The sequence below is a fragment of the Euwallacea fornicatus genome, chromosome 23 (genome assembly GCF_040115645.1).
Source record: "Euwallacea fornicatus isolate EFF26 chromosome 23, ASM4011564v1, whole genome shotgun sequence".
In the NCBI taxonomy this organism is placed as follows: Eukaryota; Metazoa; Arthropoda; class Insecta; order Coleoptera; family Curculionidae; genus Euwallacea; species Euwallacea fornicatus.
The window spans coordinates 97,035-114,388 of NC_089563.1; the positions used below are offsets into that span (position 1 = coordinate 97,035).

The 17,354-nt window shown below is 33.9% G+C and overlaps 1 protein-coding gene across 5 annotated transcripts; it reads right to left on the minus strand.

Annotated features, from left to right (window-relative positions):
- Positions 1-58: 58 nt before the first annotated feature.
- On the minus strand, positions 59-12,050 carry LOC136346388 (embryonic polarity protein dorsal-like). 5 transcript variants are annotated; one of them, XR_010733285.1, is made up of 9 exons: positions 8,548-8,639; positions 6,846-6,956; positions 6,606-6,790; positions 6,378-6,553; positions 5,219-5,454; positions 1,589-1,832; positions 1,444-1,533; positions 962-1,334; positions 59-204 (listed from the first exon to the last, which is right to left on the minus strand). XR_010733285.1 is itself a non-coding variant. In XM_066295483.1 (8 exons), exons 1-8 carry the CDS (start codon positions 8,548-8,550, stop codon positions 1,123-1,125), a joined length of 1,254 nt encoding a protein of 417 aa, XP_066151580.1. In that variant the 5' UTR covers positions 8,551-8,648; the 3' UTR covers positions 290-1,122. The 5 variants fall into 5 exon arrangements, 4 of the variants coding, with proteins under 4 accessions (XP_066151580.1, XP_066151579.1, XP_066151581.1 ...); XM_066295483.1 differs by lacking the exon at positions 59-204 and having other exon boundaries at positions 290-1,331; positions 8,548-8,648; XM_066295482.1 differs by lacking the exon at positions 59-204 and having other exon boundaries at positions 291-1,334.
- Between the last annotated feature and the right edge of the window lie 5,304 nt (positions 12,051-17,354).

Genomic DNA, 17,354 nt, shown 5'->3' on the forward strand with positions numbered 1-17,354 from the left:
TATTGTTAGTTGCCCCAGTTCTTTTTCTTGCCGACGGAATTTCGTGCTATCCGGATTCCCGTGGCTCCAAAAACTTGGAGATTCCAGTCTTCTCATTTAATCAAATTCTTTGTGCAACAGGAAACGTACTTTTATTTGGTAAAGAAATTTTTCATGACGAAACCGCTGTTACGAATTTGTAACTCTTCTCCCATTTTACTAAATCTGGAAATGTCGCATATTAGTTTTTATCATCTATCGTCTCCAAGACTGGTTTGCTTTATCTTTACAAAAAGCAAGTTGAGAGTTTTTGTATCAATATCACTTTGTAGACGATTCATTTAAATATTAGCGCAGCAATGAATAAGACGGTCGTAATGCACATTGAATTAATAACCAGAGTAATCTGGTTTTATTTTCTTTTAAAGGGTTATGAAGTATGCTGTTAGTATATCCACGACTTAATGAGTAAAAGTGAGAGGCGTTTAACTGTCCTTTTGTGAGTGAAAGTGGATGTTGCTGACGCGATTCTAGTTCACGTTTTTGATACTCGGAGGGCGAGTTCTGATTGCTGTTTCTTGTGATTACAGTTAAATTCTGTCAAGTCAATAAGAATGGCGTAATTATAATTTTGGTTTAAAGTCAAAATTATTTGAAATTTTAGCACTTCTGAAAGGTATTTAGGACCGTTGTTGGACGGAAGAACGATATCGCAACTCGAGATATTTTGCAAAAGAGGGCGCCGGGTACCTTATTTTTCGCGTCACGTCAAGACGACTATTTTACAATTTAATTAAACTAATTTTTATCGATTAATAACATTTATTTGGCAATACTATAATTGAATTCAGTATAAACGCATCAACCTCTAATCGTATAGTAAGACCGTATCCTCTACCCAGTACAACAATATGCAACAGGTGCTTTAAAGCAACATCCCTATAAATTTCCACAGCTTTTACAAAGAATATAAACTACTCACTCAAAGCCATCGAATTGCCCATACAATGGAAATCACATCATCTCATTTCCATTGGACATAGCAATGTCCCTTTTGCAGATACGACGCTAATAAAGCCTTTTAACGTTTAGTGTACTTATTTTGCCATCCGTCAAAGAAAAGCCGCATTTACAAGCACGACACTAATTTAGGTCAGTGTCTGTCAGAGACAGATTGCTGAAATTCGATCCTAAATTGGGCACAACCACTTCATTGAGATGCTTCTGAAGATCACCGGAATCGATCTGGTGATCGTCAAGATCAAGCAGTTCTAGAGCACATGGTTTTAGAGGATTGGGGATATTCAAGTTGGAAATTACTGCTTCATCTTGCAAGGCCAACGGAGGTTGGGCTGCTGAAATGCAGTATCTTTTATTTAATCCATATTTTCTCAAAATACTTAATATATAAAAAACATGAAGCGTTTACTATGCCTCACCTAATAAAACAGAATGACCACTTACCAACTTGAGTCACCCCACCCTGTTTTTGCTGGTACGACTGGTAGAACTCTTCTCTTTTTCGTTTAGTTGTTTTCAAATGACACAAATATGCTGTAATTGAAGTTATGTTATCATTCATGATGATGTATTGAACATTTAATCCTACCTGGGTCCAAAGGAAAATAAGTGAAAGGGCACGGTTCACTGGTCATTTTGTCCGAAGGCCTGTATAGTTGAATAAACACCGAAACGGGTTCAATCACGTCCCAAGTCCGATAAGGTGGAGCTTTGAACCAGATTGCTGCCTGTTTGTGGACTTGATACGTTTCGAACTTAGCGTCCGTAAACCAAACGCAAGTACCTTGTTGGTCATTTTCAAAAAAGTGGACTTTAATGTCTTCCTTAATTACCTGTCAATTTTTGTTATTTTACAGAAAGAAAAATAAATAAAGGATTATTTTTACTAAAAATAGCCATTAGATAGTAAATACAATTGAAGACATTAAAAGTGTGTATACAAACACTTTCATTTATAATAACATTTAACGTAAAAACGTATAAACCTAATTATTTTAGAGCGTTGAAAACGCTCGTCAACACTGCAAGATTCTATGTTAGCTAATAAGTTGAATAAATTCCTTTTCGAATTTTCTAAATTTTCCGTCGTTTACTGTGATCCCTAGGTAAATCGTCGAGTGATTTTATGGATAAATAGCAACATTACTTCCAAGTTAAAGTCTACCTATACGAAAAAAGAGTTGCTTTATATTTGATTATCTTTGATATCATAAAGACGATTTATTTGATAATTGTCTAAGAAGTGCTGATTTATTTTCATGACTACGATCTGTTCGAAATAGAGATGGTTGGAAGCGCCAATAAACTACTTGCCCTCAAAGTATTTCGGGAGCTTGATTATTATTCAAAGTATTACCTATTGATTTGTAGGTAGGAGGTTCATATTGGTGTTAATTCTTCAAAATGTTATAGTAAATTCAAAAAATGGGAAGAGTATTTCTGAATAATATTGTTTAATAGTTGCCTACTTATGCTACTATACAGGATGTTTGGTTTACCGATACACATCCGAAAGAGGGTGGTAGGTAAGATGATCGTGAACGTATTTGACCATGTATAATATTATACAAAGCGTCACGCATTTCGAGATATCGACATTTTTCCGAATTTTACCAAATTCGTTGTTTACTTCCGTGTAAGTTACAATAAAAATTTAATAGAACTTTTGTTATGACTCTATCGGTTTTCGCATAAACTTGAAAATGTATTTTATCGATATCAAACATGAATTTCTCTAATATCAAACCTTGACTTTGTAAGTAAATAAAGTGAAAGATGCAAATGGAAGAGTCGTTCAAATATTTTTCAAAACTGTGTTGTTGTTGCATCAGAAACGGTGGTTCCCATTTTGAGAATAATAATTAGTTATTAAGTTTTTATTCAATTTGTTAAATAGCCCTATGTATTTTTTCTGCAATTTTTTTAAAATTAAATACCTTATGGAGCATTAAGGCTGCGCCTTTCAATACAACATCCGAAAGAGCAATGATCAAAGAAGTTTTTAAAGATATTTGAACGACTCTTCCATTTGCATCTTTCCCGTTGTTTACTTACAAAGTCAAGGTTTGACATTAGAGAAATTCGTTTTTGGAATTTTAAAGCATCACAATTTTCTTTTTTTCATATGCAGACACGACTACATGTTTGATATCGATAAAATACATTTTCAAGTTTATGCGAAAACCGATAGAATCACAACAAATGTTCTATTAAATTTTTATTTTAACTTATACGGAAGTAAACAGCGAATTTGCTAAAATTCGGAAAAATGGCCATATCTGGAAATGCGTGACACTTTGTATAATAGTATATATGGTCAAATACGTTTACAATCATCTTACCTACCACCCTCTTTCGGGTGTGTATCAATAAACCAAGCACCCTGTATATACAGGGTGTCCGGCAAGCCGATACAATAATTTTAGGGGGTGATAGATTACGTGATTTTGAATCGATTTAACCAAACATACCTATCTACCAAGTGTTACAGTTTTCCTGATAATTCAGTTTTTAATATTTTTTAATTTAACCGTGCTCTATCACAATTGTTGGAGGGTAGAAGAACACCAAGCCTTTTAATCACAAAAATGTACTAAACTTTTTTTAAATTCAAACATGGATTTAATTTAAACTCTTAGGTGTAGGTCTATTTGAATTTCTTAAAAACTTCCTTAAGCAATAGTCTTTTAGTCATGCTGAAAAGATTCTTAAGAAACATTTAAAAAATGAGAGAAATTAACTTTTTATGTATCAGAGCAGCGTATTCACCAAAACGTTATCTACTAAAAATGATATGAAAAATGAAGATATTTGCTAAAAACGCAAATGTGCTGGATAGCCATCATTTTGGAAGAATTTGTATTTGATGACATTATCAAGTATTCGGGTAAAACAATTCTCACCGAACAAAAAAACATCAGAATTCGAAATATATCTAGAAAAACTCAAGAGGAAGGTGAAAGAAAACAAAAAGAAAGTGGTAGTTGCGGGAGACTTCAATGCTAAAAATTTAAGGTGGAACTCAGTTAAAACAGGGGAAAGAGGGAGAATGATGGAAGAATTTATGGAGGAGACGGATATGGTAGTATGCAACGAAGGAAACAAACTGACATTTGAAACAGCTAGAGCAAGATCAATAATAGATATAACTATGCAACCAAATAGTGGAAAATGTAAAGTGAAAAACTGGAGGGTGGGGGAGGATGAAAATCTGAGCGACCACAATAATATATAGGGTGTCTGGCAAGTCGATACAATAATTTTAGGGGGTGATAAAAACAATTGTTTTACCTGAATACTTGATAATGTCATCAAATACAAATTCTTCCAAAATGATGGCTATCCAGCACATTTGCATTTTTAGCAAATATTTTCATTTTTCATATCATTTTTAGTAGATAACGTTTTGGTGAATGCGCTGCTCTGATACATAAAAAGTTAATTTCTCTCATTTTTTAAATGTTTCTTAAGAATCTTTTCAGCATGACTAAAAGACTATTGCTTAAGGAAGTTTTTAAGAAATTCAAATAAACCTACACCTAAACGTTTAAATTAAATCCATGTTTGAATTTAAAAAAAGTTTAGTACATTTTTGTGATTAAAAGGCTTGGTGTTCTTCTACCCTCCAACAATTGTGATAGAGCACGGTTAAATTAAAAAATATTAAAAACTGAATTATCAGGAAAACTGTAACACTTGGTAGATAGGTATGTTTGGTTAAATCGATTCAAAATCACGTAATCTATCACCCCCTAAAATTATTGTATCGGCTTGCCGGACACCCTGTATATATATAAATATATAAAATGCAACTTCTAAACGGGTTTCCACTAAAGAAATTTTGTACAACATTTTTTAAAACGTTTCCTTAACGTCGGTAGTGGAGTTTATGTTACAAAAACAAAAATTTTAATATTGTAAAATAAAATTTAAGGGTAATTAATTTATCAAAAGAGTAACTAATAGGTTGTTGAAACGGTGATTTCAAGATTTAGATTTTGGATTAAAAAAAAACTTGTCAAAAACAATTAAAAAAACGAAACTTTGTGCTAATTGTTATCAGTCATAAAATAACATATGACATTAGCAAAAGCCTAATTCCATTATATCATATTCACGTTAAAAAATTTTAATCTTTATCAGTAACAATTGAGATATGATTATGTTCGATCGAGTTGGGTCACTCGGTGTATTATACTTGAAGTTCGCTCTTAGTTACCTTTTCGCATAAAAGAATGACTTTACTACCGCCACTCACTGAAGCCCCGCAGGCGCACATTCCCACTATCGTTAACTCGGGCTTAGGTTTCCTGTCGTCGAATATCACATCGCTTACTACGGGCGTTAGTGGCAAGGTGAACTTGCCATCTACGGGGTTTTCCAGGAAAGCGTGGAAACATAATCGAACGGCGGTTGGATCAATTGAAGCGGGGTCACTTTTGTGGGCATAACCATCTGCAAAATACAGTGTGAAAACAAAATGTTTATGTATCACATAAAAAAATTGTCTACCTCGCTTGCTAGCAAGTATATACAGGATGTTTCCTAACTACGTGTTAAAAATTTAAAGGCGTAATCCTCGACTGATTTTGAGTCAAAAATGACTAATAAACATATGTCCGCAAATGCCTTGTTTCCAACATACAGGGTGTTGAAATGTGACAAGAAAAGGAGATTTTATTTCCAAAATGACTCAATTTGGGTGTTTGAATTTTAGAAAAGACAATTTTTTGGGGGAATGTTTTAATAATTAATCATAAGAATTGCTGAAAATGACCACCATTACTCATAATGCACGCTTCCATCCTTCTTGTTAATGATTGTCTCACTCTCTCTAAAACTCCTGGTGTGTTGCGTATCGTTTCACATCCGGTAATTATACGTTCCTGAAGTTGATCTAGAGTGTTTATTGGGACAGCATAGACAAGTCTCTTCAGATCACCCCAAAAGTAGAAGAAAAACTAACAATAAACAAGTTAGTAAATACCACCAAACCTTTAGAAACCTTTTTCAACGTCTTTCAGTCAACACCCTGTATCTTGGAAACAAGACATTTGCGGACATTTGTTTATTAGACATTTTTGACTCAAAATCAGTCGAGGATTACGCCTTTAAATTTTTTACACGTAGTTAGGAAACACCCTGTACAGAGCTTCAAAGTTGGAATTTCACAAGTTAATCTTAATCATTCAAATTGATTTGTTTGCAGCTAATAAGTTTTGTCAGTGAAAGTAATCAATAGAAAAAAGTAGCTTAACGATTAAAATTTATTTCTTAAGTTCTAACTTCGAAGCCCCGCGCACTTGTAAGTAAGCGAGGACGTTTTTTAAACAGACCAGAGCCTTATGATTAGGTCACCAACGACACCTAAATCTTACTTCTAAACGGATCGACCTTAATAGATTCTCGTTGGTTCAGAGAGACCTCAACGTTCTTCTTCTTGACGTACTGAACACCCAAGTTATTAAATTGTAACTTCATGGTGTCGACGGGTACTAATGATGCATACACACCTTTCCTGCATTTTTGTCCTACTAAATTGTGCGGATGTACTCTGTTGACGTATAGAATTTGTAATTTAACACTCGAGTGAAGTAACAACTTACAAATATGGTTCATTAACCGTGACACAAGAGACTACAACTACAGCGTTCCCCTGATAACCACATATTTGTACTTCCGGACAAGTTTTCTTTGTCATTGTACTGCTGACTCCGGCAATCGATCCTGCAGTTCTCCCTTCACATTTATAACGGAATCTCACAGATTTTGCAGCTGGTTGTTCTGTTATCTGAAATAAAGAACTATACTGCCTAAGAGATGCCAAGGTGGTTCGGGAAACTTACTATAAGTTTGGCACTTGTTAGTAGTTCTTCCTTCGCTAGAATATGTGAGAGAGGGCTCGGAAGATGCATCACTGATTGTTCAGGAGTCTCGCCCATACTGAATTGTTTTGGCTGAATGAATCGATGAGAAATTATTTTTGTTCATTGGTACTTGTAGTATTAGAAGACAAACTAACAAACAGATGAACACAAACATACAAAATGGAGCTATACAGTGTGTTTAAGATAAGGACGTCCGGCGTGGGGATCTCGTAAACGGTAATAGATAAATATTCGGTTAAATAGGAGAAAAGATGCGCTTCCCAGCGAGCTGTTTGATGAAACAAATAGATGTATTAGATCGTGTAGTATGAAATGAGTAGATTCTCGAATTGCCACATTCAACTGCGAATAACTTCACTCTAAATCTATATTTGGACTTGACTTTTTTATGTTGAAAAGGCACATTCTTCCTCTTTCGATCAGAGTTTAAAGTGTTAAAAATTATTGAAAACTTTTATTTTTATAAAAAATTTTGTGCAGCCATGCAAAATAGTGAAATTCGTATGTTAATAAAATATGAGTTCCATCATGGAACCACAACAGCTCAGACGGTTCGCAATATTAATGATGTGTTGGGTACTGAAGTCACTTCACAGCAAACAGTATCTCGTTGGTTCATGAAATTTCGTTCTGGCAATTTTGACCTAACAAATGAACCGCGTGGACGACCTGAAACTCAAGTGGATAACGATCATCTGAAAGCCGCGATGGAAGCGAATCCACGTCAAAGTGCGTTCGAATTTTCGTTAATATTCAGTGTAACCAAAAAAACAATGTTGACTCATTTGGCTGAAATTGGTGAGGTGAAAAAGCTGGACAAGTGGGTACCGCATGAGTTGAGCGACATACAGAAAGAACGACGTCTCGAAGCTTGTGTTTCTTTGTTGTGCCGGTATAATAACGATCCATTTTTGAATCGGATTGTTACTTGTGATGAGAAACGGATCCTATATGACAATACCAGACGTTCATCGCAGTGGTTGGATCAAGATGAACCACCATAACTTTGTGCGAAAAAAAATCTTCATCAAAAGAAACTTGTGTGTGGTGTCCGTTTGGTGGTCCAACGCAGGTGTCATCCATCACAGCTTCATGAAACCTGGTGAATCGATTACGGCTGATGTCTACTGCCGACAACTGACCGAAATGATGAGGCAACTGACGGTTAAGCAGCCAAGATTAGTCAATCGAAGCGCACCGCTATTGTTGCACGACAACGCTCGGCCGCACGCCGCACAAGTCACCTCGGCCAATCTACAGGAGTTAGAATTGGAAACTCTTTGTCATCCACCGTATTCACCCGACTTAGCACCCACTGATTACCACTTCTTTCAAAATTTGGATAACTTTTTGGTAGGGAAAATATTCAACTCCGACGAGGCTGTCAAAGCTGCCTTCCACGAGTTTATCGACTCCCGGCTTGCAGGCTTTTACAGCAGGGGAATCAATGAACTTCCCGTTAAATGGCAGAAGTGTACTGATAATGGTGGTGCATATTTCGATTGACAATAAAAACATTTCATATGAAAGAAAAATGACTAAAGTTTCAATTCAATTCTACTCATTTCATACTACACGACCTAATATAAATCTATTTTTTGTTTTTTTCTCAGACATGGTTAATTATTTACGAGTGTTAATTAAAGTAATTTCTTAGTACCATTCAAAGAGATTTCCGTAAAAAATATACCAGTTGGCATTCCTTATACACATTTATGACGATCAGGAAGTAGTGCTATCTTGCTAAAACGGAGGTATTTAAAACAGAGAGAACGAAAATACGTGTATTTCTCGCAGACCGATGCATCGAATCCCAAAGAACAGGTTTGAAGCACAGGTTACCGAAAAAGAATATGACTGTCCAGCAATTTTCCTATTTCGTAAAGTCACTAGTCGCCCAACTAGTACCCAACATCGTGTATCCGTTCTTTTTCCTCATATGTTACTTCTGCAGACATGCCACTAGTTTCACCTCGTGTTCTTCCTGGTTTAATTTTTCAAGTAGTAAACGAAACGAATTTACTAGAAAAAGCTCCTAACATGGTTTTTCGCGTACCACCTATGCTACAAAAGAATCTCCAGAATTTCCATAGTTTACATTACCTTCTTTAAAGACACACAAAATGCAACTAAAATGTCTAACCCCAATGTCACTTAACGGTTTCAAAATTCACACAATAATTTAAAAACCATTTCTGCCTTGTAGTGTTGTGGTAGGAAGGTGGGAGGTATAGATTCTGTCCGAATTCGTAGCGCTATCTTGAGCTATTATTTTCATTGCTGCAATAAAGTTCATTATAGTACTGTTGCCAAACTCGAGGTTAAAATTGTTCGACTCGATGTGTGGGTCTACAAACTTACCTTTGGTACCGATAGCTTTCGTGGGGCATTAGTGGAAGTCCTCAAATGTTCTATGGAGTAAAATGAAGAGAAAAACTAACTGTTTTTGAATTTTTATTCATAAATATTCGTTAATATTACCTACTCCTATTGGCTTATGTTATGGAATAGTCAAGTTCTGGAGACAAATAACGTATTCAATCCAACATAAAAAAAAAAATGAAATTTCAAATTTATGTAATAAATTGTTTACCATGATAATAATTATTTCAACTTACCCTTAATAGGTACTATGAGTAATTTTTAAAACTATACACAAACACTAGAAATGTAATGTATACAGGTACAAGGTTGTTCTTCAAGAATTATAATACATTTACTGTAACTCCAAACATTTTTGCTTTCCAAGAATAATTTTACAACAACTTTATCAACATAAAGGAATTACATACCAAGGAGATTATCGTAGACCATCGTCTTTTGAGCTGTGATCGTGGGAACCCTGCTTTTTAAAGCTATTAATTCCTGATGCTTTTGCTTTTTTTCAGGAAAAAGAATTTACATATAAGACACGAAATATTCACACTTTTAACAACACTCAGTAAATATTTCAGAAAAATACATTCAATAAGGCAATATTTAATAAGGCAAACGTCACACTCTAAAGCAGCATTTGTTACAGACAAAAGCGTACCTAAAGGCATTCTATTTGAGTGAAAAATTAAATGTACTCGCAGATAGACCCTTATAAGGCACCAAAAGCCAATTATGACTGCAAATAAAGGCACGTTCACAAAGGCAAAAATACACGCTTTACTAATGCACCAAATCATAAAATCTTAATCTTTGTCCAGTGCATCATAGTGCAATAAATGCTCAATTATTGTGTTCACCTTTTTTTTTATTTCCGATTGATTATTTGACACTACAAGTAGTCAGACAGGTCTACAAATTCAAATTTTTGACCGAGATATTTCGTCTCAAAACTCATTTTGAGCGATGTTTAGATTTTGACAAATCTCAAACGATGACTCCAGGCTTTTTGAATGGTGGTACAATTATATGGCCATTTTATTAAGGATACTAACACGAGTGACGCGTGTAAACCATAACACGCGCCAGATTCAGCATCTTCAGCATTTTTTAATTATAAAAGTACTAGCTAATCCGTAGGCAGGGATTACTATTAAGAAGATCGTTCATGTCAGTCATTGTAATAAATTTTGTAACTTGAATTTTTGAATAAATAATTTTTTTTAAAGAATTCTAACGGCCTTAAATATAATTGTACTGTCAGCCGACAACCGACGACAACGAACACAGCTCTGTACAACACTCACTAGGCTAATACACATGACAAATATTAGGTATCAGTTAAATGTAACTAGATTTACAGTGGATTAGAAAAATATTCGGATAGCAAAATTTATTACAGTGGGTCACAAAAATATTCGGACACCTTCTGAAATTAATTTATTATTGACTTTATACACTGATTATGGACAAACAAAAATATACATAAAAATAAATTTATTTCAATGATGAAATTAAACCTTACATACTAATATTTCATAAATTGATAAACAATATTCGTTGTAGAATTGTCAAAATAATAATAAATCCGTTCAAATAACATTTTAAATCAAGTCACAAAAATATTCGGACACTGGCTTTAGCAAAAAAAACACCGTAATAGTTACAATTTTTATAATTATTAATATTTGGTATGGCCTCTTTGCTTGCAAACACTTTGTAATCTATGTGGCATTGAAGAAACTTTTTTTTTTAATGTGTATCAATTTTTCCCCATTCTTCAACCATTACTCTTTTTAAGGTGTCTTTGTTTGTTATTTGATGTTCCCTAATTTTAATGTCTAATTGATGTCACACGTTTTCAATCGGATTGAGATCCGGAGATTGGGGTAGGGTTTTTATGACCTTAAGGCAATTGTACAATAACCATTCTTTTATCACAAGTACATTATGTTTAGGATCGTTGTCTTGGTAAAATTTATATCGATTTAATAATCCCATTTTCTCCGCACTTTTCGTCATATTTTCTTTTAGTAACTTCAGGTAATATATTTTATCCATGATGTCATCTATAAATACTAATTCGCCTACGCCTTGGGAAGAAATACAGCCCCAAACCATTACCGAACCTCCACCATGTTTTACTGTGTGACATAAGTTGTTGTTATTAACTTCGGTATTTGATTTTCTCCAAACTATCTGTCTCCCATCCGATTCAAAATTATTAAATTTGGACTCATCAGCAAAAATTACGTCATTCCAAAAGTCTTCATCTTTAGAAATGTGTTCAATTGCAAATTCCAAGTGAGTTTTCTGTTTTTTTTTTTACTTAGCCATGACTTTCCCGGCCACACGACCATGGAACCCATGATCACCAATGCATCTTCGAATAGTCTCAGTTGATACTTTTTTAGAGTGAAATTTTTCCATTTCGACTTGCAATTTAGGAGCACTTATTTTTTAATTTTCTCTCACCTTTCGCATGGTTAGTCGATAATCTTGATCGTTAAGAACCCGTGGCCGACCCAATTGTTTCAATGGCATAATTCTATCTTCATTTTTATACTTGGAAATTATGTCACCTACAGAACGAAAATCGGATAACAACATTTGAGTTTTTTTACATTTATTTTTCATGTACAACACGCTCCTGAACTTTGACACGATCCTCCCGACTCACCCTGTATATTAGGATGAATCGTCAAAAAAATTTCATTCAGAAAATAAGAAAAAACCGTTGATATGGAGAATGTACAGTCAATCATAAAAGTATTCGTACATCCACTAAATTTCCCAAAAAACAAAGAAATACTAATGAAAGAAAAAAAGAAAAAGAGCTACATATGAGATGCCCTAAATGTATTTATTTTCAATAATTAAAATAAAAATTTAAAAATCAAACCGTCAATCGACAAAAAATAAATTAAAATGTACTTTTAAGTGATCACGAAAGTATTTGTACAGCGCGTCCCATTGGTTATTTTTCGGGTTGTACCCGTGTGTAAATGATCAAATTTTCAGGATATATGAAGAAAAATCCTGTCTGCAAAAATGTTAAAACCACATTGAAAAATTTCCACCGCACAAGAAGTTTTCAAAACGGAGTTTTTTTTAAACGCTGGAAAGCACTCTAAAAGTTAAATTTTCAAAAGTTGCTTAATTACGCAAATTGAGTTTCGGTTTGAATTTTCTTTATACAAAATTTGAACAAAATCAGTCAAAAGTTACGGTTTACAGAATTTTTTTCCGGCTGTACGGATACTTTTTTGAGTGACTGTATTTACCGTTTTAAATGGAAATTTGAAAGAATTTGACAAAAATATTCAATAACGAAGTTCTAAGATATTTTTCTTATCATAAAATGGCCTTAATTTTCAAATAAAACCAGCGAAATGGGAAGAAAATTGTGAAATAAAGAAATTTTCATATATTTTTAATCTCACAATAATATACGGACGCTGTTTATCTGCTTGCAAGACAACAGTTTTTTTTTTTTAACTATTTTGCAACTCATTTCTATATCGTGAATCACTTTCATCCACATCCATAGAGTACGTTATTGAATTGCAATTTATTATCATCTGAAAAATGGGTCGTATCGAAAATAAGAACATTAATTTCGAAATTAGACAGTTAAGCGATTTTCAATTGTGAAAAAGGTCATCCGTACCGAAAAATAGGCGAAATGGTAAATCTAAGTAAAAGCTCGGTAGGAGACATAATATCGAAGTATCAAGTGAAGATAGAATCATGCCGTTGAAGCAATCAATGGCATAAAATCCACGAATTCTGAAGAAACGAGATTACCGACTTATGGGAAAAGTGAAAGAAAATCCTAAAATAAGTGCCCCTAAATTGAAAATGAAAATGGAGAAATTTCATGGAAAGAAAGTGTTAACGGAGACCATTCGAATATGTCGAATCATAGTTTCCACCGCAGTGTAGCCAGGAAAAAGCCCCGGTTAAGTGAGAAAAATCAGAGAGTTTAAATTGAATTTGCCACTGAACATATTTCTAAGGATAAGGGTTCTAGAAGAACGTTATTTTTTGCGATGAATCTAAATTTAACATTTTCGGATCGGATAGTAAGCATGTGATCTGGAGAAAAGCAAGTACTGAGCTAAATAACAACAACTTACGTCCTACGATTAACTACGGAGGGGGTTCGGTAATTTTTTGGGGGTGTACACCCTCGCGAGGTGTGGGCGAATCGGTTTTTATTAAGGGAATAATGGATAAGATATATTATCTCAACTTGTAAAAGAAAAATCTTTAAAAAAGTGCTGAAAAAATGGTATTACTGGATCGGTTTAAATTTTATCAAGACAAAGATCTTAAGCACGGTGCTTAAATAGCGAAAGAACGGTCGTTGATCTAATTGTTCAAATGTGACGAAAACACCACCGCAATCGCAAGATCTCAACTCTATCGAGGACGTACAGTACCGAGCAAAAGTGGAGAAACATTTAAATTTTTGTAATATTTCAAATAAGTATTAAAAATAAAAACATATTTTATTTTTTTAAATAAGTACTAGATAAATTTAACTTCAAAGTAAAACAAAAGAATTTTTCCTACTCACAATAACATTATACTGAGTGATATTTGAAAAAACGACGAGCAAAAGTAAAGAAACATTATGAAGAAAATAGTTAACTATAAAACTAGTTAATATTTAGTAGAGTAGCCTTTATTTTTGATAACCTTTAAACATCTTCTTCTCATGGAACCAATAAGTCTCTCAATAGTTTCCATCGGTACAGTGTTCCAAGCTATTTTAATGGCCTCAAAGAGTTCAGCACTATTTTTGAATTTTTCAGGATGTTGGACGCGGATTTTCTAATCAATTAAATCCCATAAGTTTTCTATGGGGTTCAAATCGGGGCTCTGTGCCGGCCACTTCATGACTGTAACTCCTTCGTCTTCAAAAAATTTTTTTACAATTTTTGCCGTATGCTTCGTATCATTGTCGTGTTGAAAACACCAACGTAAAGGCATGTTGTCTTCTGCATATGGAGCATTGTGTCAGCTAAAATCTCCAAGTATTTGTATCGATCCATGATTCTGTTAATTTTGATAATAGGTCTCATTTCCCAACCAGAAAAACACCCCCATATTTGAACATTTCCTCCACCGTGCTTAATAGTACCCAAAGTATACTTCGGATCGAAACGTTTGTTAGCAGGACGTCTCACCCATAAAATACCATCCGAGGAATACAAATTAAATTTACTTTCATCGGAAAATAATATGGTATTCCACTTTGATTGGGACTAGTTTAAATGATCATGTGCAAATTGAAGTCGGGCGGTCCGATTTTTCTTTGAAATAAAGGGTTTTTTAGAAGGGTTTCTTGCCGGAAGGCCACCCTCCTTCAGACGTCTTCGAATTGTGTGAACACCAACATCAATATCGTCTAGTTCAGATTTAATACGTACTGCGGTAAGAAATGGACTTTGCTTTACACGATTTATAATTTTCTTATCAGTCTTGGGTGTTGTTTTTCTTGGTCTTCCAGTTTTTGGTGGACTTAATAGAGATTTTTGTAGACGATACAACTTAAGAGTTTTAGATATAACTGATCGATTTAAGTTGAATTGCTCGGCAATGGTCTTTTGTTTTATACCGGCTTGGAACTTCGATATTATTAATTGTTTTATATCTAACGACAAATTAACACCTTTGGGCATTGTCACAATATTTACTTTTCGGCAATAACACTGAAAAATCAACTGGTCACTTTAGCACCTAAAGGTTAAAAGGGAATTTCAGATTTGTTTCTTTATTTTTGCTCGTCGCCAAATTGAAAAAAAAAGTTTATCAATAATTAAAAAAAAGAGAACAAAAATAAACAATCTATTTGCTTTTTGGTGCTGGTAGTAAACAACCATCGTAGTCATATTTGGAAAATAAATAATAAGAATATATTTTTTATAATTCAATAAACAGTTTCTCCACTTTTGCTCGGTACTGTATATGACATCAATTAGACGTTCAAAATCTGCAGCATTATATTATGATGAAAAATTAAATGAAAAAAAAATTAAAAATTATGAAATGAAGAAACATTAAAAAGAGCATAAACTGAAAAATGGCTTAAAATTAACATACGATTTGTAAAAAAATTAACTTCTTCCATGTCACGCCGATTGCAAGGTGTTGGAAACCAAAAATGAGGTCATATGAAATATTAATTTTTAGAAGGATTTTAGCTATTACTGTTTTTTGCTATGTTGAAATCGGCGTCCAAATATTTTTGTTATTTGATAAAAATGTTATTTAAACAGGTTTTTTTTTAAATTATTTTTCCAGTTGTATATGTTTGTTGTTTATGAATTTATTAAATATGTATGTAAGATTTAATCTATTTATTGGCAATTAAAATTTTCTTTCCTGTCCAGTACACTGTCCATTAAACTCAATAATAAATGAATTCTAGTAGGTTTGTAATATTTGTTGTTGTAATATTTTTGTGATCCACTGTATATTGCCTTGCAAATTTTTAATAAAAAATTGTCAATATTCGATTCGAGTGTTGACTAGTGTTCAACGTATGTACAGTGGCGAGCAAAATAATAGCAGTACTCCTTAATAATGAAAAATCTCCTTAACATTTCTATCCCCATTCCTTTTTTTCTGACTTCTATTGTAAAATTGTATATTGTTTATCAAAGTGCTAGAGGTATGTGGTGATAAGGTACTGGTCAAAACTCATTCTGCTATGAAATATCAATTGATGCTGACCAGTACGAAATTTGACGCAAGCAAAATAATAGCAGCTTTTTTTTACATTTTAAGTTAAAAACGTTATTGCTTCTTGACATTGAATCAACTTCATTTAAAAGTAAGTCTAGAGCTTTTATTTTATATTATTTTTTTTATCTTACATATTCATTTTTTTTAATAAAAGTAGGCAGAGGAAAACATTGCACAGAAGAAAGGCGACATTTGATTCAGAACCTCATAAAGAGAGGCAAGTCATACAAAGAGGTGCAGGAGCTTATGGGTTGTTCTGCTAAATTAGTAAGAAATGTAATCGCCTATAAAAATAAATCGGAAACACGCGGTCGCAAGAGGATTGTTTCCCTATCTCTTGTGAAACGCGTAGTAAGGTACTCCAAGACTCATCCAACTGCAACAGCTAGTGAAATTCTACGTGAAATGGATTTGTTATGTGGTGTTCACACAGTAAGAAGACTGTTAAGGTAACACAATTTAAAGGCTCACAGTCCAAGGAAAGTTCCACTTCTTAAGAAAATACATATAACAAAAAGGCTTGTATTTGCCAGAGAGCATGTGGAATGGCCACTTACGAAATGGTGGAATGTACTGTGGACTGACGAAAGTAAAATCGTTCTCTATGGTAATAAAGGATCTCGACGATACGTAAGGTGTCCACCTAATACAGAATACGACCCTAGATTAACTATAAAAACCTTAAAACATGGTGGATCTAGTATCATGGTTTGGGGATGCTTCTCTCGTTATGGTGTTGGTCCAATACATTGGATTAAAACTATAATGAACCAGCATTCGTATGTGGAAATATTACAAAATATCATGCTGCCATATGCCGAATTCGAAGTGCCTCTGAAATGGGTCATCCAACAGGACAATGACTCGAAACATACTAGCAGGGCAGCTAAGCAGTGGTTTCAGGACAACAGAATTGAGGTCATGGAATGGCCAGCTCAGTCTCCAGACTTCAGTCCTATTGAAAATCTGTGGACTGACCTAAAAAAGGCAGTCTGGAAAGCAAAGCCAAAAAATCAGGAGGAGCTGTGGGCGGTAGTCCAGGAGTCTTGGAAATCCATACCACTCGAAAGATGTCAGAATCTTGTTAACTCTATGAACCGCCGCTGCTCAGCCGTTATTAGCAACAAAGGCAATGCCACAAAATATTAATTAATTTTTAAAGAAATTTGAAAAGTTGTTTTGAGTTCTCTGTTAAATAAGATAAAAAGGTACTAGCACTGCAATTTTTTTGCTCCGTTATTTTTTGAAATATTTTGTTAATTTTTGTTTTCCCATAATTATTGTTTATAATATTATCAATTAATTAAAGTATACAATAGTGTTGAGTAACATTGGTTT

Bases quoted from the DNA above. Each gene is read 5' to 3' on its own strand.
- LOC136346388 (XM_066295482.1), bottom strand. The intron at 6,791-6,845 runs GTAAGTTTCCCG...TCTTTATTTCAG, and splicing joins TAACAAGTGCCAAACTTATA to ATAACAGAACAACCAGCTGC. The intron at 1,335-1,443 runs GTAAGTGGTCAT...ACTGCATTTCAG, and splicing joins GGGTGGGGTGACTCAAGTTG to CAGCCCAACCTCCGTTGGCC.